General features: G+C 39.2%; 1 protein-coding gene across 1 annotated transcript in view; it reads right to left on the bottom strand.

Annotated features, from left to right (window-relative positions):
* Window positions 1–24,288, bottom strand: part of LOC309653701 (ELKS/Rab6-interacting/CAST family member 1-like) — a gene marked incomplete at its 5' end in the record, with an annotated part of 129,269 nt that overhangs the window by 14,377 nt on the left and 90,604 nt on the right. Inside the window, 4 exon segments of the mRNA XM_082478539.1 lie at window positions 15,539–15,732; window positions 21,448–21,588; window positions 22,533–22,673; window positions 23,940–24,077. Coding sequence (XP_082334665.1) covers window positions 15,539–15,732; window positions 21,448–21,588; window positions 22,533–22,673; window positions 23,940–24,077 — 614 coding nt within the window.

Below are 24,288 nucleotides of genomic sequence, written 5' to 3'. Positions count from 1 at the left end.
TGGGATTATTTAACTAAATCATGGTAACTGAAATTCATGCATGGGCAAACTGTTCAGAGCGAGGACTGCATGTGTAGCATACATTGGGTAATATTCCATCACAAGAAACAAATACCTAGAAGAATGTAAGATAGGATGAGAAATCATACTCTTGTTATGAGAAAGTCTGTCCCTAAGCAGAACATGAAACTGAGATATCATAAAGAAAAAGGCTAGTTGATTTGACTTGATAAAAATTAAAGAATTCTGCACAGCAAAAGGCAACCCAAACATAAAGATAACTGACAAACTGGGAAACAAAATATAAATATTTGACCATGGATTTGGCCAACAATTCCTTTTCTTCACAATAGTATGAGGAGGGAAAATCTCAGTGAGTCAAACCTCATGAATCAATAGATGAGAGGTTAGACTAAAGTTCTCATATGGTGTGGATTTAATTTTATGGAATGCAACTTACCTTCCAACAGAAAATGTGAGTACTACCAGTCTTATGAAGATCCTTGGCAATGCAAGTAGAGAAACCTTGAGTAACTGTGTGATAGATGAATCTCTTTCCTGTTCTATAAGAGGAGAAGAACAATTAACAGAATGTCTATTTCTCCAGGGCAGAATTCCAATATTGCCTCTGTACCACTGAGCCTTGTAAAACATCGAAGCGGACAGTCTTTAGCAAATCACTCTTAAAGAGTCAAGAGGGAAAGAAATGGAAAGGCTAATGAACTTGCCAATGACCTATGTAGCCCTGACTGCTGAAAACAGCGATGATGGGAAATATGTGATGCCACGTATGTGAAACTTGAAGAGCACAGAGATTCAAATGGAGTAGAGTAGGGAAGAGTGCCTCTGATAACCCACCCAAGTTGAATTATTTATAGTCTCAACTGGGAAATGTTGATTAAGAAATGAGAGGAAACAGGCAAGAGCGGCCCCTGAAATTGTGCCTAAATACCTCCAATATTCCTAAGGAATCCCGCAGACAACTGTGTCAGAGCGGAGCTGACAAAGGGAGTATATAGTAAGCGCAGAGGTCATGGCCTTGTCAGCCAGCATACGGAGAGCATTACTGATCCTCAGCAAATCATTACTGATCCTCAGGAAAATGTACTGTGACTGGGTCTAAAACCTGACTGGAATTTTCCATAGATGTGTGATATTGGAGATGGGTTTGCAGCTGCACTTGCCAAATCACCTTTGCAAAGCACAGTAGGCCACAGCCAGAGGAGCAAAGGCTGCTCTGCTCTTTCTCAAGCAGAAAAGGATTTTAGAAGTGCCCACTTCTGTCCCACAAAGGATGGGGATAGCAGATTACGAATTAGTGATTAGCACAATATCTGTGATCCCTCGGCTAATTTCCGTCTTGAAGCTGGGATATAAAGACTCAGGTGTTGGGTGATGAGCCACAAGCCATCTGAACAGGTGCTTAATCAGGACTGGATGGGATGAATTCAGGCCTGGGCATCTGGCATCTGGTTCCAGCCCTTTTCCGGGCAGTTAACCTTTAGACATGACCCTGACACCTTTGCATCTGTAGCTTTTCGTTGTTGTTGTCTGGTTGTTTAAATATGTAAAATGGTGATAACACTACCTGGTGGCATATTCTATTTTAAAAAACCTTCCATTACTCCATGCACATCAAACAGTAAATGTGTTCTCTTAGTAAACCTGCATAACAATTTTCTGAACTCTTGTGCTCTGGGCAAGACTTATGAATACACCAGGCAAATAAAGTGAAAGGTGAGACAGTACATAGTGTTGTATTCAATTGGGTCTTGATTCCCAAGTGTGACTCTTCACCAAGGATTATGCAGTAGTTCAGGACACAGATTAAAGTTGTTTAGAGTGTGTCCTAAAGTCTCACTGGCAGAATTTAAATCTCTACTCTGGAAATTGTAAACCTGAGACAAATTGCTTCCCTCAACTTCATTTCCTGCATCTGAGAAAGATAATAGTATCTACCTTGTAGTAGACTGAGTAATACCATTGCCCCCAAATGTCCACATTCTAATCCCCAGAACCTGTGAATGTCACCTTAAATGGCAGAAGGGACTTTGCCAGTGGGATGAAAGTAAGGGTTTTGAGATGGGGAGATTCTCCTGGACTACCTGGATGGACCCAAATGTAACCACTGGTATTCTCATAAGAGAGAGGCAGAGGGAATTTTTACTCCAAAGAGAATGTGATGATGAAGTTGGGGTTGGATTGATGTGGCCAGAAGTCAAGGAATGCTGGCAAGGAAACAGATTCTCCCTTGGAGCCTCTAGAAGGAGGATGGACGGCCTTGTCAACTCCTCGTTCCAGCCCAGGGAAACTGGTTTTGGACCTCTCTCTTCCAGAACCATAAGAAAATAAGTGTGTTTTGTTTTAAGCAAGCACATTCGTAGTAATTTGTTACAGCAGCCATAGGAAACTACTGCGTACCTCATAGGAACTATTTCTCCAATTAAAATGTGTGACTGGAAACACACTTGGTGGCATGTGTGACACATGGTAGGTACGCTGCTGTAGGTCGTTCTCGGAAACTGAAGCCTTGGTTTTGAGGGATCATCAAAACCAGTACAGTGGTTGCCATGTTTCTCCTTGTTCATCCTGGTGACAAACCTGGTAGAGAGAGCTCCATCCTTTCCCACAGGATGCCCACCCCAGTACTTAGAGGGAAGAGGTTATGTCTCACTTAAGGCACCTTCCTCTTTTCCTTTCTACTTTTTTTTTCATTCATCTTCATCCAACTGGCCTTTCTAAATTTTAAAGAAAACAAGACCATTTCTCGATGGATTCAGATACTACCCCAAGTTAATATTCCAACCAAGTTCTTGTTCTTCCGGGTCTCATCACCAGAAATTTCTGAGCCTAAATCCTCTCTAGTTTCTAGGATCACCCATTTTCTCATTTCTCCCTTCTCTAGTTCAGAGTCTTGTCAGTTTAGTCCTTTCCCTAACCACAACTTATAATAAGGTGACACAGCAAAGTGATGAAAGTCTGGACGGTCTGGTTTTAGTCCTGGGTTTTTGCCACCTACTCACTGTGTGGCATTAGGCAAGCTATTCAACCTCTCTGGGCCTCAGTTTCCCCCCAAAAAGGTGAATATTACGTACCTATAGGGTTGCCATTATGAGTATTAAGTGAGTTAATATTTGCTAAGCACTTAGAATAGTACTTGTTGTAGTCTAAGCACTACAGTTGTGCTTGTTAATAATAGTAATTGCAATTCCAAGCGTAAAACTTACTCAGCTTTCTGTCATAACTTTGAAAGGTTGGTCTATCTTTTGGCCGGCGTTGCAGGTAACTGAGTCGAGGCACGGGCTGAGGCATTGCTACCACTGGGTGGTGTGTTCCCAGAACTTGGAACAGCGGTGTGAAATGGGTAGTGGTTTTACTTGGAGACGGGGCAGACTGGACAATGACAGCCCGGGAAGGAGGTGTGGTGTCCATAGCTTCGGGGTCAGAGGTGCCGCCTGCTGAATGACCAATGGCAGCTGAAGCCGTAAATGGGGGGCTGGGGAAAACGGGGGCAGAATGGACAATGACGGCCCGGGAAGGAGGTGTGGTGTCCATAGCTTCGGGGTCAGAGGTGCTGCCTGCTGAATGACCAATGGCAGCCGAAGCCGTAAATGGGGGACTGGGGAAAACGGGGGCAGAATGGACAGTGATGGCCCGGGAAGGAGGTGTGGTGTCCATAGCTTCGGGGTCAGAGGTGCCGCCTGCTGAATGACCAATGGCAGCCGAAGCCGTAAATGGGGGGCTGGGGAAAACAGGGGCAGAATGGACAGTGATGGCCCGGGAAGGAGGTGTGGTGTCCATAGCTTCGGGGTCAGAGGTGCTGCCTGCTGAATGACCAATGGCAGCCGAAGCCGTAAATGGGGGGCTGGGGAAAACGGGGGCAGAATGGACAATGCCGGCCTGGGAAGGAGGTGTGGTGTCCATAGCTTCCATATCAGAGCTGCTGCCTGCCTGATCTGAGAAAAGAGAGTGAAAGTGGGAGAGCTTCTCCCTAGCTTCTAAGTCTTCTCGAGGTCTAGCACGCACTGGACAGCTCAGCCTGGTGCTGTGACATTCCATTGTACGTGTCATAGAGCAAGGGCAGGCGGGGGCGGGGGTGGGGCGGGGGCCACAGGCAAGCCCAGCCCATGGAGGAACCCGGCCCAAGGGCAAAGAGCCCGAACCCTTCTGGATTTTCTAGCGGCTGGGACTTCTCGCTGTGGGTGGCAGGTGTTTGGCACCGGATGGGCCACCATGCGGAGACTGTTGGGGACTCTGGAAGCCTTCTCCTCCAGAGCTCACCCTGCCTGGGCACCAGCTCTGCAGGTGTTGCGTTTAATGTTGTCCCAGAGGTCTCTTAGGCTGTCTTCATTTCTTTTCATTCTTTTTTCTTTAGTCTGTTCCACAGCAGTGAATTCCACCGTTCGGTCTTCCAGGTCACTTATCCGTTCTTCTGCCTCCGTTATTCTGCTATTGATTCCTTCTAATGTAGTTTTCATTTCAGTTATTGTATTGGTCATCTCTGTTTGTTTGTTCTTTAATTCTTCTAGGTCTTTGTTAATCATTTCTTGCATCTTCTCAATCTTTGCCTCCATTCCTTTTCCGAGGTCCTGGATCATCTTCACTATCATTATTCTGAATTCTTTTTCTGGAAGGTTGCCCATCTCCACTTCATTGAGTTGTTTTTCTGGGGTTTTATCTTGTTCCTTCATCTGGTAGGTAGCCCTCTGCCTTTTCATCTTGTCTGTCTTTCTGTAAATGTGGTTTTTGTTCCACAGGCTGCAGGATTGTAGTTTTCCTTGCTTCTGCTGTCTGCCCTCTGGTGGTTGAGGCTATCTAAGAGGCTTGATGGGAGGCTCTGATGGTGGGTAGAGCTGACTGTTGCTGTGGTGGTCAGAGCTCAGTAAAACTTTAATCCACTTGACTGCTGATGGGTGGGGCTGGGTTCCCTCCCTGTTGGTTGTTTTGCCTGAGGCAACCCAACACTGGAGCCTACCTGGGCTCTTTGGTGGGGCTAATGGCAGACTCTGGGAGGGCTCACGCCAAGGAGTACTTCCCAGAACCTCCGCTGCCAGTGTCCTTGTCCCCACGGTGAAACAGAGCCAGCCCTCGCCTCTGCAGGAGACCCTCCAACACTAGCAGGTAGGTCTGGTTCAGCCTCCCCCAGGGTCACTGCTCCTTCCCCCGGGACCCGATGTGCACGCTATTCCGTGTGCGCCCTCCAAGAGTGGGGTCTCTGTTTCCCCCAGTCCTGTTGAAGTCCTGCAATCAGTTCCCACTAGGCTTCAAAGTCTGATTCTCTAGGAATTCCTCCTCCCGTTGCCGGACCCCCAGGCTGGGAAGCCTGACGTGGGGCTCAGAACCTCCAGTCCAGTGGGTGGACTTCTGTGGTATAAGTGTTCGCCAGTCTGTGAGTCACCCACCCAGCAGTTATGGGATTTGATTTTATTGTGATTGCGCCCCCTCCTACCGTCTCATTGTGGCTTCTCCTTTGTCTTTGGATGTGGGGTATCTTTTTTGGTGAGTTTCAGTGTCTTCCTGTCGATGATTGTCCAGCAGCCAGTTGTGATTCTGGTGCTCTCGAAGAGGGAGTGAGAGCACGTCCTTCTACTCCGCCATCTTGGTTAATCTTCCCTGTAACAGCCAGAATGTCTCTGGATGAAAACAGAATAAAATTAAAGCCATATTTTTCACCTCCTCATTCCTCTAGTGGCTTCCTTTCATCTTCGTTACTCTCTCAGTCCAAACCTGGTCAGTCTGATTCTCGCTTTCTGACCACTCTCACTATCTTCTGAAGCACAGAACCGTGAATCCACTCTTCCGATAAATCTAAGATTCATGACATCTTCTGCACTCATAATTGAATTTCTAGACATCTCATTCCTGGGATAAGTTCCATCATTCCAGTTGCGTATAGGAATTCAAGACAACGTTAGTATACAATGTTCTGTTACATATCTTTGTTTTAGGACAAGCATACTGACCTTGAGGTGAGACTGAAGGAAACAACAAATCCAGGAAGAAAGTGTGAAAGAGAACGTTAGAAAAAACTTAGTGAGGGCGATATTCAGAAATAATATTATTCACAGACATAGACAAAATATAAAGCACAGGATTAGAGAAGGGAAAGGAGTCACACAGATTCTGCACTGGCAACAAAAATTAGTAATTTCAGATTTTCAACAAGTGTATTTTCATATTAGATTACACCACTGTACCTTAATGTAAGTTTCTAAAAGAACAAATTTTGTCTAAAATTTACCATTTCCTAGGGCAGGAAAAAAAAGTAGTTTCTTAAACACAAAGGAAAAGAAAAGAAGGCTAGCTGCTCCCCTTCTCGTTTAAGTAGCTAACTGTGATCCTACAACGTCAGTCAGCTTAGTTCTACACACACCCATCTTAGAACTGACAACTCCTTTACCCACCCCAGTCCATGTCTTAGACCCAAGTTATCCAGGAGCAAAAGCAGAAAAACACTGACAGCTTCAGTTATTCTGTAGAAAACAGAACTCTAATTCATTTGGAAAATTTTGAAATAATTTTCTCAAATGTGAAAATAATGTTTTCCTAATTACACCCATTATTTCTCATTCCAAATCTATCAAATCCACCCCCAAAGGCGCAATCTAAAAGCAATAATGAAGAATATATGGCTCTATAAACATCAATTCATTTCCAACACTGCTCAGCAGAAAGAGATGCAAAGTAGCCATGCTTCATATTCCTACCCCAGCACGAAGCCCCTGAGGTTCATTACTGCTTTTCATAACAACAGGCAGTTTTCCCTTTTTAAAAATTAATCAATTTCATTGAAAGTAGTATCGATAATATCCTCCAAATACTTAAGACTTCTTACAGCCAGTGCCATCCAGCTCACCTTCAGGATCTAAATTTTACTTTAAGAATCTAAAACAAGAAGTTTATTTCTTGAATTCAAGCACCATTTCAACTTGCACTTTAATGTTTTCTAATGTTTCAGTACTAAAACGAGAGTTTTTTAAAACTCATTGTCAGAATAATGAAAGGCAAGGATAACAAGATTTATGATCGCCATCACATAAGATAAATAGATGAAAAACAGAGAAACAAAATGACAAACAAAACTCCTCACAACCACACAGCAAATACGTGGTGGATCCGTGAGAGGAATGTAGGTCTGCTGACACACCTCCTGGACATACTTTATATGTCTTATGATGCTTACAGACTCCTGAAGGGATCTACAAAAATCCACGGACCTTTGGCATTTGGAAAACAGTGTAGAATGCAGACAATGTTCAAAGTCAAAGAGAGGCCAATCATTTACCTAAATGACTGTTCCCAATGATCTTTTTTATTTTTGTTGGTTATGACACATTACGTTAGAATAATTTTAGATCAATGATGACACTCACTGAAATCTCATATAGATGCAAAGTTTTATATGAGACACGAGAAAATCCCTGAAAAAAGAAAAATTAAGCTTATTCCTGTCGAGAGTGAGCAACCTTAAGGATCTTTTTAACTATTTTACAGTTCAGGAGTCATATTTCACTTTGGCATCAAACTTTAGCTCTTGGGAAATAAATTTAGGAGAAAAAAAATCTGCATATAGAATAACTATATATAATCCTAATGTTTCCAGTGTCAAGTAAAAACTTGAGGTAACCATCAAAATTTCTATCAAGACTGTAATAAATTATAAGGTGCTGTGCCCACAAGAAACTTTAGGAAGATGGCCTAATAGAACTGACTATGTAAAGCGGTGTGTTTTTTCTTCTTTTAAATGAAATCAGTGAAATTCATCTAGGAGGACAAAGGAAGAAACAAGCCCCCCGCAGAAAGCAAGCTGAAGCCAGCAGGATCTGATAAAGAACCAGTCGCCTTCCGTTACAACACTCGCAGCATCTCGTTTTCCCTTTTTCTTTTCATTTTTTTAAACACAACCCATTCTCCCTCAAGAAAGCACACACAGTCATCACACTCATTTCTCCTCTATTTCAGCTACGTCAAGACCACATTCACCAACACTGTCCTTCGTGGATCAAAGATACGTGACTATAAATTTAAAAGTAAGGAAATGCTTTAAGGAACCATTTTCCTCATGAATTGTATACTAGTTTACACCAAATCTATATACAGCTTAATATTAATTTCCCTATGGGAGATTTCTGAAGACATTAAGCTGAATGATCAATTCGGGATTTCTTTACAGAAAAAATATTTACAAATATGAAGATTAAATATGTAGGTTTATATTCTCAGGTTATACTGTGCCATAGATGCCTGAATATACTGTGATACCAATATAAAATCACAAACATAAAACCCACTTTCCAAATGAAAATGTCAACAAAAATTTTAGGTCAACCTAAGCAAATAAACTTTCAGGATGCAGTTAAAACAGTCAAATATCTAATGATAATAGTAAACATATTCATCTGGTTACACACATTTAAAATGGAATACATGAGAAGATAACGTTAATTTGGAAATACTTCCTTCCACCCCCAGTCACTGAAATAATTTTATTCACTCTCTTTGCGCACATCTTCAATATCAATTCACCAAAGGAAGAAGATGTGCCATTACTTTATGTATTACCAAGAAATAACAAAATATATACCAATTAAATCACGCCATTATTTATTCACATATCCCAGTTTCAGTGATGTTAAAATGTAAAAATACAAGTTAGAATTGGTATTTCACTGTGACAGAAGAGGAGAGAGGTTATCTATACTTTTGTTTAACCTGCAGATAGAAAAGTAATCCTACTGAATTATATTAAATAAGAATATTTAATGCATATGCGTTTACTTATATTTTTACAGAAAGAAAAGTATATGGGCAATGGTAAACATATTACAAACATATAGAAGAAACAAATATAAAAATATATTCAATATAACAAACAAGGGTATAAGGGACTATTAAATCTCCATCTGTTTGATCAACGGTCTGAATGTGCGGGGGATGGAAAGATAAAAGTGAAGAAATGTGGGATGATTAGACAGTAAAATGAGAAAGGAGCTGTGTCTCTATGTTTTAATGTATGTATTTATTGGGCCCACAACAATGTACAGTCCTGGGACAGAATGTGATAGATACTATAACAAAAGCGCACACACACACACACACAAAAAAAGGAAAGAGACATTACTACCTAAGAGAGGTCAGTAAAATTTTTTTTTTTCCCCCAAAAAAGGTAACAATTAAAAGGGGTCAAATCCCCACAAATGAATAAGGGGAAAGAAAATTTTAGTCAAAGAGAAAATACTCAGAAAAAGCAGATAACAAAAAAGCATTCAGGGCTTCCCTGGTGGCGCAGTGGTTGAGAATCTGCCTGCCAATGCAGGGGACACGGGTTCGAGCCCTGGTCTGGGAAGATCCCACATGCTGTGGAGCAACTGGGCCCGTGAGCCACAATTACTGAGCCTGCGCGTCTGGAGCCTGTGCTCCGCAACAAGAGAGGCCGCGAGAGTGAGAGGCCCGCGCACCGCGATGAAGAGTGGCCCCGCTTGCCGCAACTAGAGAAAGCCCTCGCGCAGAAACGAAGACCCAACACAGCCATAAATAAATAAATAATTCCCATTTAAAAAAAAAAAAAAAAGCATTCATCTCCTAATTCTAAAGCCCAGTTTTAAAGAAAACAAAGAGTTAAATCTACTAATATCAGACCAAAAGTTGGAAATATCTTGTAAACTCTAAGTTTGCCAACACATTTTGAAAGATTTATAAAAAATAAAAATAACTCCATTTTCATTACATAAAATTTCAGGTACTAGTAAGCTTTAAAAGCAAATAAAAAAACTTAAAAGGTCATATCCTCGAGCCATGAGGATTTAAGCCTAGCAACTATCTTCCCTAAATTCTCCAAATACCACCAGAGAAGTACTTTCTCTTACACATGCACGCGTGCAAATAACACCACAGACTAAATCTCACTCCCAGCATGATGGGAAAACGACCCCATTCTTTGTGTTCAAGCTCAGTTCATTATGTTGATCTTGAACTACAGAAGTATAGATTCCTCTCACTTACCAAAATGAGGTTAACAGTTACTGCTGTAGCAATTTAGACAGTTAATTCAGGGGCTAACTACCTTGAGCCTGAATTCTGAGCAAACTGGGAACACCCTTGCTTTAAAAAAAAAAAATCAAGCAGCTCCAAATCTTATGAATACATCATATACCAGTTTTTTAATAGAGCCAGTTGTTTATAAACCAGAATGTAGTTCCCTTGGAAACATTATAAATACAGGTTAAGTTTTCTTGCTAGTCCACAAAATTTAAGTTTAATCATGATGTAAAAGCCTAGAACTAATAGTTCTAGATGAGGTCTGGAAAAGACAGTTAGCAAAGAAAATGAAAGCAACCATCACAAAGCAGAAAAACTAAGTTTCCTCCTAATAAAAACCTAACATAAATCTACTTACTAGACTGGCCCCAAAATGTGCTTATGTACCTATACATATGTGTGTGTGTGTGTGTGTGTATGTATGTATGTAAATAACAACACTGATTCCTGGTTCTCTTGCCTTTGTCAGAATAGTACCAGTAGCAGCACACTATCCTGGCTTTCCCTCTCATTTTACGTCTCCATCTACGCTACAGTTCTAGGACCTAAAATTAGGAGCCTAGGATCCAAAACAACCTGCTAGCCTTCTATCCAAACAACCTCTCAAGCCATTATCATTTAATACTGGTCACAAAAATTAGAAGACCAGACTTAAGAGTCTGAAGTTCAACAAGAAGCCCCTTTTCCGTAATAATTCTGTATCCTGGGGCACACATTAATTGAGTATGTTAAGTATTACTTCCCAGGAGAGCTCAACCAGACCGCAAATGGAAACCTCCTCACTGAAATTTCTAGGTACCGGCAAGCTGTGGAAGAACGCCTCTGCCAGCATTGCCTACTTGCCTACAGAGGAAAAGTCCTTGCTGGAGCTTTCGTCTTCTGAGGCTAGATGATAAACTCCTTGAAGGCAGAGATTTTGTTTGCTTTGTTCCCTGTTGTGTCCCCAGAGCCCAGAACAGTGACCAGCAAATAAGAGCCTTCATAAGTAGAAAAATTCATTCATTCATTAATGAAGAAGGAAAGGGTATACTTTGTGGCAAAGAGGAGAGTGAGTTATGGAGAGAAAAACTAAACTCACAGATTGGCTATTATTCTCAAGAGCTTGATAACTACAAATCTTACTAACAGTAGTGTTTTTAGAGATGCATATTTAAAGGGAGAGTAACCAGGTAAAAGGAATAAGGAATAAAAAGAACTTTAGGGTTTTCAAAGATTAAACATGTCTAAGAAAACATGTCATTTCTTCTCATCTTTTAATCCCTCTTATAAATTTCAAAACACAACCCCAAATGAAATCTACATCCATTAAAATTCCACTTTTTGTATTCCCACAAATCAGGAAATACAGTAAATCCAAATTTCTTATAAATTATTTAAGTTACACAATAATATTCTATTATTCTTTACATCACTGAAAATTCCTAACTTTCATAAACCAAAGGCAATCCTTGATACCTAAATTATGTGAAAAATCAGAAGATGGGTGTCATTCTCCAAACATAAAAGTTTCTAAGTGGGATGCTGAATGTAATTTAAATAAACCTCACATTAGAGTAAATTGAGGATTTCTAGTGCAAACACCAAACTCTGCAGATTCATTAGTGCTTCTGTATCAGAAAAAAAAAAATGTAATAAAGCAACAAATACAGAAGCAAAATTATGCACGGGGGATAATGCTCCCAGTATACTGCCATGGCATGGGTATTTAGCTAAAGGGACATGAGTGAAAGAGCAGACAACAAGCAATTCTTTCAGGAGTCTGAAAAGATACTACTATCAGAATTTCATCAGCCTACATTACTAAACATTTTAAACATTATGCCAAAGAAAAGGCTATTCGTCATGCATCTAAATAGAAACCATAATATGCTCACTTTAGAAGAGAAATATTCAATTTACATTTTGGGTCCCTCATGCTAATCGAAATCAATCTACTTATATAACATGTCAATCTTTAGGTTTGTTTTTACTATGATTTTCTCCGTTAAAATCATCTGTGGAGACTATCCAGAACCACCAGGTGATGACTTTCTTGAAGTGTCAACCTGGGGAGGCTACAGCACCCAGTTAACTTAATCCAACACTAATCTACATGTTGCTATGAAGGTATTTTGCGGATATAAGTAAAGCCTACAATCCATTTAAGTAAAGGAGATTACTATCCCAGATAATCGAAGTGGGCATATCTCAATTCTTTGGAAGGCCCTAAAAGCAGGTTTCCCAAGGAAAGAAAAGAAATTTTGCCTGCGGATCACCGTTCTGGCCCATGCCCACGGGAGTTCTATCCTGCAGGTGATCTCCTCCTGACAGCTTTCCCATACACATTTCAGACTCGCTTAGCCAGCTGCTGACAATCATGCAAGACAATTCCTTGTAATAAAACGGATATATATGTATCATATATATATATATAAATATATGTATGTATCTCTCCTACTGGTTCTGCCTCTCTGGTTGAACTCCAACTGATACACACCACAGTACGGAATATAAATTTAGAAATAGTACTTCTTCGATTTAATTGGGAAAAATATTTTGTATTTGCAGATGTATGGGTAGGCCTACATAATCCTCGTTTTAAAATTGCAGTAGCTCAAGACACTGGTACAACACTAAATCATCTGACAGGAACTACTATTGTTCTGTAAGAGCAGTGTAAGGGACTATTTGTTTTTCTCAAGACCACAAAGAATAAGTCTGGGAATTCTTCATGATTTAATCTAAACCTATTAATATTGGAGAATCTTACATAAGTACTAGGAAATTTTAAAAGAATAATAAGAATTTTCTTTAGCCCAATGATAACATTCTGCTGTCATTTTTGCACTTAGAAGGTGGCTGAACACCCAGTAAAAATGCATGCTACTTCCTGAATCAGGGTGTGGCACTACAGCTGCATCGCCTGAGAGGCTACTACTTAAAGGGCACTCCAGCAAAAGAACCACCACATAAAAGATGGGCTAGAAACCAAGAATAAGACAATTATATCCAACAATATCAGAATCTTACCAGAGAGAACACACACTTTATCCACAAGCAATGGACCTAAGAGGTACTGTTCAACTGGATATATAACCGGCTGGTCTTTAATTCTGATCAAGCAAAACCCCCAGCAAGCCCCAGCAGCAGCAAGAGTGGCAGCAGCAACTCCTCTAGTACAGAACTGTAGCCTTACTTAACACTCACTTTCCCAGGAAGTCCCAAACAAACCCCCCCGACGGTGCAGGGACAGAAACGTGGCGTGGAAGGTACAAAGTGCGGGAGGCTGGCTTTCTGAGAAACAGCATGGCCAAGAGGGATATGAACACAGACAGACACAGAGACCAAAACCCCAATGGAATAGGACCAGGATAAGACAAGCCAAAAGAAAGGTGAAGAAACTCAGATGATGAATGACAGGGAGCCAGACACCCACACCCAGGAAATAGTGGAACAGCAACATAAGAAGCAAACGGTTAGTAAGAAACACAGCAGCCACGCACACGCAGCTCAGTACTAAAACTCTGGGAAGAAAAGGCATAAAATAATTCCAATCATCTTTTATTCCCCTCTTAAACTATGCTGCTCAATAACAAATTACAAAGCCAGTAGCAATTGAGTTTTTAAAACTGTTTCTTTTCTTGGTAGCCAGGAAACTGTGTGTCGAATCTTAAAATAAGATTACAATGTTACATGACCAGAGGACAAAATTCTATAGTACTTGTTCAAATTTATAAGTAATATTCTGTGGAAAGAACAGATCATTTACAACTCTTTCCCAAAATGTGAGGAATATAGTGGCTAATAAAAGCTATCTGGTGTGCTTTGGATATCAAATATAGATTTAATTCTATTTCTTACTCTCGTTCAAATCACGTCCATCTCCCAAAATCAGTACTGGGTCCAAAAATGAATTGAAACATTTTTCAAGCAAGGTATCTGGAATAGCAAGCAATAATTTCAATGCAGAGTTCTAACACAAAAAAATCAAACTGAAAAATAAAACTTCATCAAGAAATTTCTTTTCTGAAAGACTGAAATACATTTAGTGGGAAGTCACTAATCCATCAGAAGTATCGTATTTTAAAATCTATGAAATTAAGATTTGAATAAAAGTCTGATTTCAAAAAATAAATAAATAAATAAATAAAATAAAAATAAATTACATCTATGAAGTACTGCTGTTGATTTCAGGGTGACACAAAAGCAAAGAAAGGCATGTACTTATGTAAGTATGTTAACGAGAGAGAGTGTGCGTGTGTGTGTGCACGTGCACGTGTGCTGGGGGTAAAGATGCAGTGCAAACAGAGAAGACGTACAAAAAACATACATAATCTAATCTTGAGACTCTGATAATTTGTTAATTCTGACTTAAAGAACTTTATCCACCCATCTTATCCAGAACCAGACCAGAAGACATGAATACAGTTAATATCAAAATAAGAGGAAACAAATGAGTAGGTGATCAGCTCATTTATTCACACTTTCAACTTAGTGAAGAAGAATTGTGAGGGTTGGACTTTATCCTTTTAGTTTTTTGAAAATCAAAATTCTATGGGTACAGAACAAGAGGAAAAAGTTACTTCCAGGGGAAAATATCAAGTCTACCAATATCCTAAAAATTTAAAACTTAGTAAACAACTTATGAAAGTAGTCTACTACTTCCCAACATTCAAGAGCATGAAAATAAAATACTTCTAAGAATCAGGCTCAGAGGAGTCACACGGATTAATGACTTCATTCTGTCACTGCCAGTCTCTCTGACTGTTCAGAATACAGTGATTAATGCAGTTCTACTGGAAGAACTATTTCTGTGCACTTGTGAATTTATGTTAAATACATGGTGTAAAGGAAGAGGCCAAGAGGCATACGCTTTATCTTTAGTACAAAATACCCTAACAAGAAAAAAAGGCAAAGAAAATTCCAAGAGAGCTATCTGGCTGGTTCTGTTTAAACAAAGCTCATTCTGAAGAAGTCAAAGTCAGAGCTCAATAAAAAATCACATCCAAGTCTCCTAACTTGTCCTCAAAATGTCCCTCCTTCTAAATTTGACCTATGTACCAATGTAATAGCTTGCTTCTCCACAATACAGAGTCTAAAAATTCACAGCCCAAAAGAGCAACGGCTCAACATAAAAGGTCTAAACCAATTAAAAATTTTAACTCCTTAAACTTGAGGTTCATTTGTTCCTTAAACAGATAAATAAATAATGAGAGAGCAAGTGGCTATCTGCACTCTCTTGATTAGTCAGTAGAAAACTTTAACTTCTTAATCAATGAATACTTTCTCTTTCCAATCAATGATGCTGAAGTCCTTCGCTTCCCAATCTATTCCCACTCCGTGTTGCCATTCAGAGACTGCAACAGTGAAGTTACACTGACTTAGAATAAAAAGTAGGTAATAAAGTAAATTCAGAGAGGCAGATATATTGGAAAAATATGTCCCGAAAAGTACATAGTTTTAAAACCATCCTTCAACCTCTCTAACATAGAGAGTGCCTCTTCAGCTTCCCTTTCCTTACCTTTCCAACTCAGCAATCTTCTTATCTTTGTCATTCTTCTCATTTTCCACCTCCTTCAAGATTTCCAAGAGGCGGTCAACTTCTGCCTGGGCCTTGCTAGAGTCATCTTTGTACCTGGCAATCTCTCTCTCCAATTGCTGTATTCGATCACTCATCTCTGGACTGGCTCTGGCTTCCGATGCTGCCTCGTGTGCCTACAAAGAAAATGTCCAAATTCTATCAGATATACATACAGTAGCAGTGGGCAAACCATGTCCCCAAAAGCCACCTATACTCCAATTTCAACAGGGGATTATCAAACATCTAATAGCTAGTCTTCAATTTATAAGGTTCTTCTCTGCTTAAATATTACATAGACAAAATATCACTACACAGTTACATTTTTTTTTTTTTATAACTGGAAGTTTGTACCTTTTGACCACCTCCACCCATTATACAAACACACACACACACACACACAGCCCTCCATTTCTGACAACTACCAATCTGGTCTCTGTATCTATGAGTTCAGTTTTTGGTTGCTTTTTGGTTTTTACATTCCACATATAAGTGAGATCATACAGTATTTGTCTTTCTCTGTCTGACTTACTTCACTGCCCTGCTTTTAAAATGTAATAATGCTAGGGAAGCACTTATCTACTAGAATGGGATAAAATCTGAAATATGATATTTAACAATTATTCTGGGTCTTACATTTTATTACTAGACTCTTCTCTCAATCTTACATTAGGAAATATGCTCTCATTTATTTTAAGACTTTTTTTTAAAGTCAAAGGGTTTTTTATTTTCAATAAGGCAATTTCCAATATAAATTAAGTTGAGAAACAGGCATGATAAAATAGTCAAATTCATTCAACATCTAGCAGAACTGAAAAAGCTGTATAAGACAGGTATATTGTTAATTAAGATCTCTGTGATCTACTTTCAAATTCCTGGGCATAGGTTAACTTACTGATTCCATAAACAGTTATGTGTTAATGAATAAAACTAAAGCTGATTCCCAAATATAATTAATAAATTGTTTTTATTATATTATTATTTTAGATTTTATTCTAAACAGCAAAATTCATACAATTACCTTCATAAAACAAGAATGAGTAGGCCTGTTCCATACAGGAAGCTACTGGAACTTCAGTTCCAACATGTAAAAAACTCAGAAGTCATCACTACTATTTTTACAAGAAAAAGTTGAAAAACAGAAAATCAGTGAGTTTTCTAGGACCTATCAGAGAACTGAGGTCACAGGAAAAATTACCCCTCCAACATCAAGAGACACTGGCAAACCCACAGAGCTGAAGCTGAGATCTGCTCACCTGGAGCAGAAGCTGTGAGCAGAAACACTTAAGTGGTAATTTTAAGGAACTGCTGGGGGCTGAGTGTGGACGTACAAGCAAACGAGTGAGGAAAGTCCCAGGGCCGGCGGTTTTACGGGGGCCCGTACTTTCATGGGCTTTAATCCAGGAACCACACCAGGGTCTCACAGTGAAGAGCCAACAAAAATCCCCTTGTGGTTCTGGCTGCAGGAGGGGAAGAGTAACAATTGTGAAATATGCCCAAAGTGTACTCTATCCAAAGACAGACCCTCAGGAGTAAAAATTTTAACAGAGCTTTGTCCTACGTGGGGAAAGGGCATTTCTCCCACTCTAGCCCCTGCTAGTAAAAAATAAGACTCATATATTTGACACAGATGTTGGAATTACCAGACAGGGAATTTAAAGTAACTATGATAAATAGCTAAAGGCACAGGACTTCCCTGGTGGTCCAGCGGTTAAGAATCCGTCTTCCAGTGCGGGGGACACGGGTTTGATCCCCGGTCAGAGAACTAAGATCCCACATGCCGCAGGGCAACTAAGCCCGCGCGCCGCCACTACGGAGCCCCCACGCCTCAACTAGAGAGGCTGCATCCCACAAACGACAGAGCCCGTGCGCCACAACTAGAGAGCCCGCGCATCACAATGAAGATCCCGCATGCCACAACTAAGACCCAACACAGACAAAAAATTAAATAAATAAAATAAATAAATATTTTTAAAAAATAGTTAAAGGCGCTGAGGGGAAAAAGAGACAACACCCAAGAGTAGACGGGCAATGTAAGCAGAAAAATGGACACTCCAAAGAAGAATGAGAAGGAAATGCCACATATTAAAAACACCTAAGATCTTGCTTATAATGTGGAATCTGAAAAAGGTGAACTCAGAAAAGCAGAGGGTAGAAGGGTGGTTGCCAGGGGCTGGGGGTGGGGAAATGGGAAGATGTTGGTCAAAGTGTACAAACTTTCACTTGTAAGATGAATAAGTCCTGGGGATCTAACGTATAGGATAGGATATTGACTCTAGTTAACAATGTTGTGTTGCATACTTGAAATTTGCTAAGAGAATACATCTTAAAAAGTGTTCTCAACAACCTAAGTGTCCATCAGTGGATGAATAGATAAGAAAATGTGGTATGTACGTTATGTATGTATGTATACACACACAGGAATATTACTCAGCCATAAAAAAGGGGGAAAGTCTTTTCATTGGCCACAATATGGATGGACCTTGAGAACGTGCTAAGTGAGATAAGTCAGACAGAGTAGATAAATGTCATTATGATTGCACTTACATATGGAATCTAAAACAAAAACAAAAAGACCAAGCTCACAGAAAAGACCGGTAGCCTGCCAGAAGTGGGGAGTCAGAGGTAGGCGACATGGGTGAAGGGGACCAGAAGGTACACATTCCAGTTACAAAACAGTAAGTCCTGGGGATGTGATGTACAGCATGGTGACTATAAATATGTGCTGCATATGTCAAAGTTGCTAAGAGAATAAATCTTAAAAGTTCTCATCACAAGAAAAAAAATTTATAACTATGTATACTGATGGATGTTCAATAGATTTACTGTGGTGATGATTCTGCAATATATACAAATATTGAGTTGTTATGTTGTACACCAGAAACTAATAAAATGTTATATGTCAATTATACTACAATTTTTAAAAAGTGTTCTCACCACACACACGAAAAAAGGTAACTATTTAAGGTTGATGAATGTGTTAATTAGCTTGACTGTGGTAACCATTTCACAATGCATACATAGATGAAAGCATCATGTTGTACACCTTAAATATCTACAATTTTTGGCATTGAAAAAGCTGAGGAAAAAGAAAAGAGTGAAAATGTATATTGCAAACTCTAGAGCAACCTATATTTAGGTTGGAGGAGGGCATTGTGGGAGCAGTGTAATAGGAAAACATCACTAATTAATTAAAATGAAAAGTTACAGTTGTCCAGAATGAAAGAAGGGAAAATACGAAAAGTAAAATGGCAATTAGCAGAAAAACAAGTAATAAATCAGAGTAGGGGGAAGCCACCAAGTCCTCTACCCAAAGATAACTTTATTTTTTCTCATGAACCTAAACACAAAGTTTAAGAGATCATAAAAATGGCCAGCTATAGAAGTATCATAACAAGGAGATTAAAAATAAACAAAGAGAAAATGTGGGATTGCCATAAATAGGCGAGTTTGGAATATTAGTGAATAACATTTATTACTCTTGACAGTTACTGCTCAGTTTCATAATCCTAAATACATCTAACAGTCTTACCTTCAATATTCCAGTATTAAATAGAAAATTACCTCCACTTCTTTAGTGAGGGGGAAAAAAGTCAATTACCAAATCTGAATTAGTTAATCTCAAAAAAAGTATTTTCCTACTTATTCAAAAGTAACTTTAAGCTACTGGATTTTCTTCCTTTCCTTAGCTTAAGAATATGACTTCATTTCTGGCAAACCCTAAATAATGATTCATCACAAGGTGTTCATGCTGAACACACCCAATATATGTCAAAAGAACACCACCAAGTCTCAAGACTAGGCTGGGCCCCCTTCTCATCAGTAATCACATGAACTGGACCCAGTTAATCAGAGTTGGTAACTCAGAGATAATAAGTATGAAAGTGCTTTGAAAACCACAAACTGCCATATAAATATTAGAGAGGTGTAAATCAATGAAATGGATAGTAAATACCTGTACCAAATTCTAATATTCACCGGTATGGGTGACTATCACTGTTAAATTATCTCTTTCCAGGAAGCCTAATGCTAATAGAAGAAAAATATCAGATAACTGAGATTTTTACATTGTGGTCTTACATTTCATCTATAAAGGAGCTGCATATTTTAATCTTACTCTGAATTGCCAATTTTCTAAGAGTTTGGGGACTCTCAGGAGTAAAGTAAAATAGGATAAGAATGCCAAGAGAATTAATCAAGGTATAAATGGTATTTTGAATTTTAGGAGATTATTACTCCACTGGTAAGTTATTCCATATGGACACTATAGAGTTTTCTACTATGCTGTTATTTAAAGCAAAGCAAGAACAGTCATCAAGACAGTATGGGACTGGCACAAAAACAGAAATACAGATGAATGGAACAGGGTAAACAGCTCAGAGATAAACCCACTCACATATGGTCACCTTATTCTTGATAAAGGAGGCAAGAATATACAATGGAGAAAAGACAGCCTCTTCAATAAATGGTGCTGGGAAAACTGGACAGCTACATGTAAAAGAATGAAAGCAGAACACTCCCTAACACCATACACAAAAATAGACTCAAAATGGGTTCAAGACCTAAATGGAAGGCCAGACACTATCAAACTCTTAGAGGAAAACATAGGCAGAACAGTCTATGACATAAATTGCAGCAAGATCCTTTTTGACCCACCTCCTAGAGAAATGGAAATAAAAACAAAAATAAACAAATGGGACCTAGAAACTTAGAAGCTTTTGCACAGCAAAGGAAACCATAAACAAGATGAGAAGACAACCCTCAGAATGGGAGAAAATATTTGCAAATGAAGCAACTGACAAAGGATTAAACTCCAAAATATACAAGCAGCTCATGCAGTTCAATATTAAAAAACAAACAACCCAATCCAAAAATGGGCAGAAGACCTAAATAGACATTTCTCCAAAGAAGATATACAGATTGCCAACAAACACATGAAAGGATGCTCAACATCACTAATCATTAGAGAAATGCAAATCCAAACTACAATGAGGTATCACCTCACACCAGTCAGAATGGCCATTATCAAAAAATCTACAAACAATAAATGCTGGAGAGGGTGTGGAGAAAAAAGGGAACCCTCTTGCACTGTTGGTGGGAATGTAAATTGATACAACCACTATGGAGAACAGTAGGGAGGTTCCTTAAGAAACTATAAATAGAACTACCATACAACCCAGCAATCCCGCTACTGGGCATATACCCTGAGAAAACCATAATTCAAGAAGAGTCATGTACCACAATGTTCATTACAGCTCTATTTACAATAGCCAGGACATGGAAGCAACCTAAGTGTCCATCAACAGATGAATGGATAAAGAAGATGTTGCACATATATACAGTAGAATATTACTCAGCCATAAAAAGAAATGAAATTGAGTTACTTGCAGTGAGGTGGATGGACCTAGAGTCTGTCATACAGAGTGAAGTAAGTCAGAAAGAGAAAAACAAATACCGTATGCTAACACATATATACGGAATCTAAAAAAAAAAAAAAAGTTATGAAGAACCTAGGGGCAGGACAGTAATAAAGACGCAGATGTAGAGAATGGACTTGAGGACACGGGGAGGGGGAAGGGTAAGCTGGGACGAAGTGACAGAGTGGCATGGACATATATACACTACCAAATGTAAAGCAGATAGCTAGTGGGAAGCAGCCGCATAGCACAGGGAGATCAGCTCAGTGCTTTGTGACCACCTAGAGGGGTGGGATAGGGAGGATGGGAGGGAGATGCAAGAGGGAGGAGATATGGGGATATATGTTTATGTATAGCTGATTCACTTTGTTATAAAGCAGAAACTTAAAAAAAATAAATAAAGCAAAGCAAGAAATTGGAAAAGTTTTCTTTAACCTTTTTCAACTGCGAGTCCATCTTCAGACACTCTTCCTTCTTCTGCTCCAAAGCAATTTCTAGTGTCTTAAGCCGTGAGTTCTTTTTCAGTCCTGCGGAAGCCAAGGAAGAAGCATGCTCTTTCAGATCCAAGAGTGAAGCCTAAAAGAAGCAACATACATCTAGAATAAATACTATTTATTAACAAAATGGAGATTTAAATTCTTAAATTTATTTTCCTGGTGGTTTGTAGTTTCTTTCCATTAGCATATACTGACATATTTCCACTTCAAGAACATGAAATACAGAACAACAACATTAGCTCTGGCTTTCAAGTTCTAACTAAAACAGAATGAATTCCCAAGAAATACCAACTGAATAGTGACTTAAAGAGCTCTACCAATACATATCCATTCCCACAAAATAAATGGAAGTAGATCAAGCTTTGTGAATGTAAGCAGTCAACCTTAGTAGCTACACGGACTTTTTTCTTCTCTTCTAATTTTGGAAGAAACATTCTATTAGAAACACAAATTCCCATAAATTTTCCTAAAGATATTAGAAAGAAAACCCTGAGAATGTCCCTAAAGCTCATTATTATCTGATCACAAGGCATTAGGCATTTCTGCTATTTAGGTGACATCGACAAGATTCTTCAAAAGTAAAATCAAAGTCTATTAAGTCACCTAATTGGTCAACAATCATTTAAGATTTCTCTGCCAATGCTGAGGTGATCATTAAGAGCTGATGTAAATAAACTGTCCTCCTTGTGCATATGCCGTTCGTCTATCAGCTTTCTCACCATTAGCACAATATTTCTCCAAATGTAACTGGAGAAATACTGTTATTTTAGGACCTGTAAAACGTCATTAGCAAGTAAGAAGCCAACTCATAACAGATGCAAGAGGTAAGAGGTAAGACTTAGGAAAGAAATGATTCCATCTACTATATCTCTGCAAAGCTTCCTGTAATAATCCCTGCTATAAGAAGATTCTTTAAATCTTCCAACAGACCCTTTTTTTATACGCATTATGTAAACACCAACAACATATACACACAATGCACTGGCTAAGCAAACCAAATAATTCCATTTTGGTGATCTTGACCTCTTTCTCTGAGAGGTCGCCTTGCAACAGGCTGACTTTTTCTTTCAGGTCTTTAAGATCTTTTTTGTAGTTATCAATTTCCTGCTGCTTTTCTTGCTCATCTCGGTCCCGCTGGTCCTTTAAGCGTTCGATTGTCCGCTCCTGATAAGAGAGCACATCAATACATGAGAAAATTCCTTTCATACTTCTATCATATGACTGCAATTCAGCTTCTAGCTGATAAAATTTCACACTTCCATCCTCCATTCAAAAGACAGTGATAGGTCGTTAATAATTGACCTTGTAAAGAATTCAACCTTCCAACCTATCTTGCCCTAACATACATCTGGTTTTGTTCTTTTGATTCCCCTAGGTTTCTTTTCCTATAACCTTAATTAGTATTAGATGTCCCTAGAGTATTCTTTTGGAATAATCTCATTTATTCAAATCCCAAGCAACAAAAAACTTATACATATACCCTAAGGACAATAAGTAGCAAATATTTCTTTTCTATATATAATTCACATGTTGCCTACAAAGCAATGGAAACAACTCACAACTCACAAAGCAAACAGGAGGAGGTTGGAGAGATTATGATTTGTTGAGCTTAAAGCATAAAGAAGGATAAAGAAAAGAGAAACCATTAAAACTTCTGTCAACAGATACTCAGGAAGTTTGAAAGTTGAAGCAATTTAAGTATATTTATGGGTATTATTTCTGAATATATTCGGGGATCAAGCCTTGATCCCTAGGCAGGAAGCCTGAAACATTCTGAGTCCAAGAGGCTTAAGGAACAGTAACCCTATCCCTTAAAGAAAAAATAATAATAAGAAGAAGAAGAATCCAATTAAAATGCCCCACCAAGAGTCCTTAAACCTCCTCCAAGACATTAACACTTGTCATGTTGGGCCACTTCTTTATTTAGTCAACCATTCCTGTAAAAACTAGGTTTGCTCATGAAGGCAAAATGAAGTGGCAAGGCCACGACTAGAAAAACAGCAAGTACACTGTATTAATAACTAAAACCCATGAATATATTAGATCCCAATGCGGCACAGTAAAAGAGAACTAATGTTGCCTCCTGATGGTCAGCGTCTGACATTCCCACATCACCGAATTCCAGCTGACCATACACATAAAAAGAAGATAGTAAACAGGGAGCACATGGCTGATTCTTTAGAAACTTCAGCCACTGCCCTCCAGTACGGAATCCATCCTGCCTAGCAACAGGTGCTTAAATTGGCAACAACAAAACGAATCTTCTTTCCCTTACACTGGGTACGTCAGCAACAGTACAGGCAGCTCTTTTCCCTTTTGCCAAAGCGACTTCTTCTGTCTCCTCTGTCAAGTCTCATCACTAAAGTGACTTTCAGATTAATGAGAAGGCAGAAGAAATGTGTCTGTGAGGAGTCTGGGCCAGTCACCCACCTTCTCGGCAAGGGCCTCCTCCAAAGTAGTCAAGGCGGTGTCAGTGTTGGTGCTGTCAGCCTGCAAGGATTTGACTCGCTCCTTCAAGCTGCTCATCTGCTTTTCCTTATCTCTAAGTTGCTCTTGGAGATTTTCAATCTGAGTTGTGCACACACATTTAAGGGGGGGAAAAAAAAGGAAATTCAGAGAAATACAAACAGTCACAATAAAAATCATTTTAAGTTGGAAACAGGTAGATCAGGGCTGTCAGTGTGTGCTCTGTAGAAGTAATTTAACCCTAAGGGTCTTAGAACTTCAGGCAAAGCTTTAAACTGAGAACTTATAGCCAGAAGAGAGAAAAGACATACAC

This window comes from Balaenoptera physalus (genome assembly GCF_965194825.1).
Source record: "Balaenoptera physalus genome assembly, contig: HAP1_SCAFFOLD_943, whole genome shotgun sequence".
Taxonomy (NCBI): Eukaryota; Metazoa; Chordata; class Mammalia; order Artiodactyla; family Balaenopteridae; genus Balaenoptera; species Balaenoptera physalus.
This window is presented reverse-complemented; position numbering and strand designations above follow the sequence as displayed.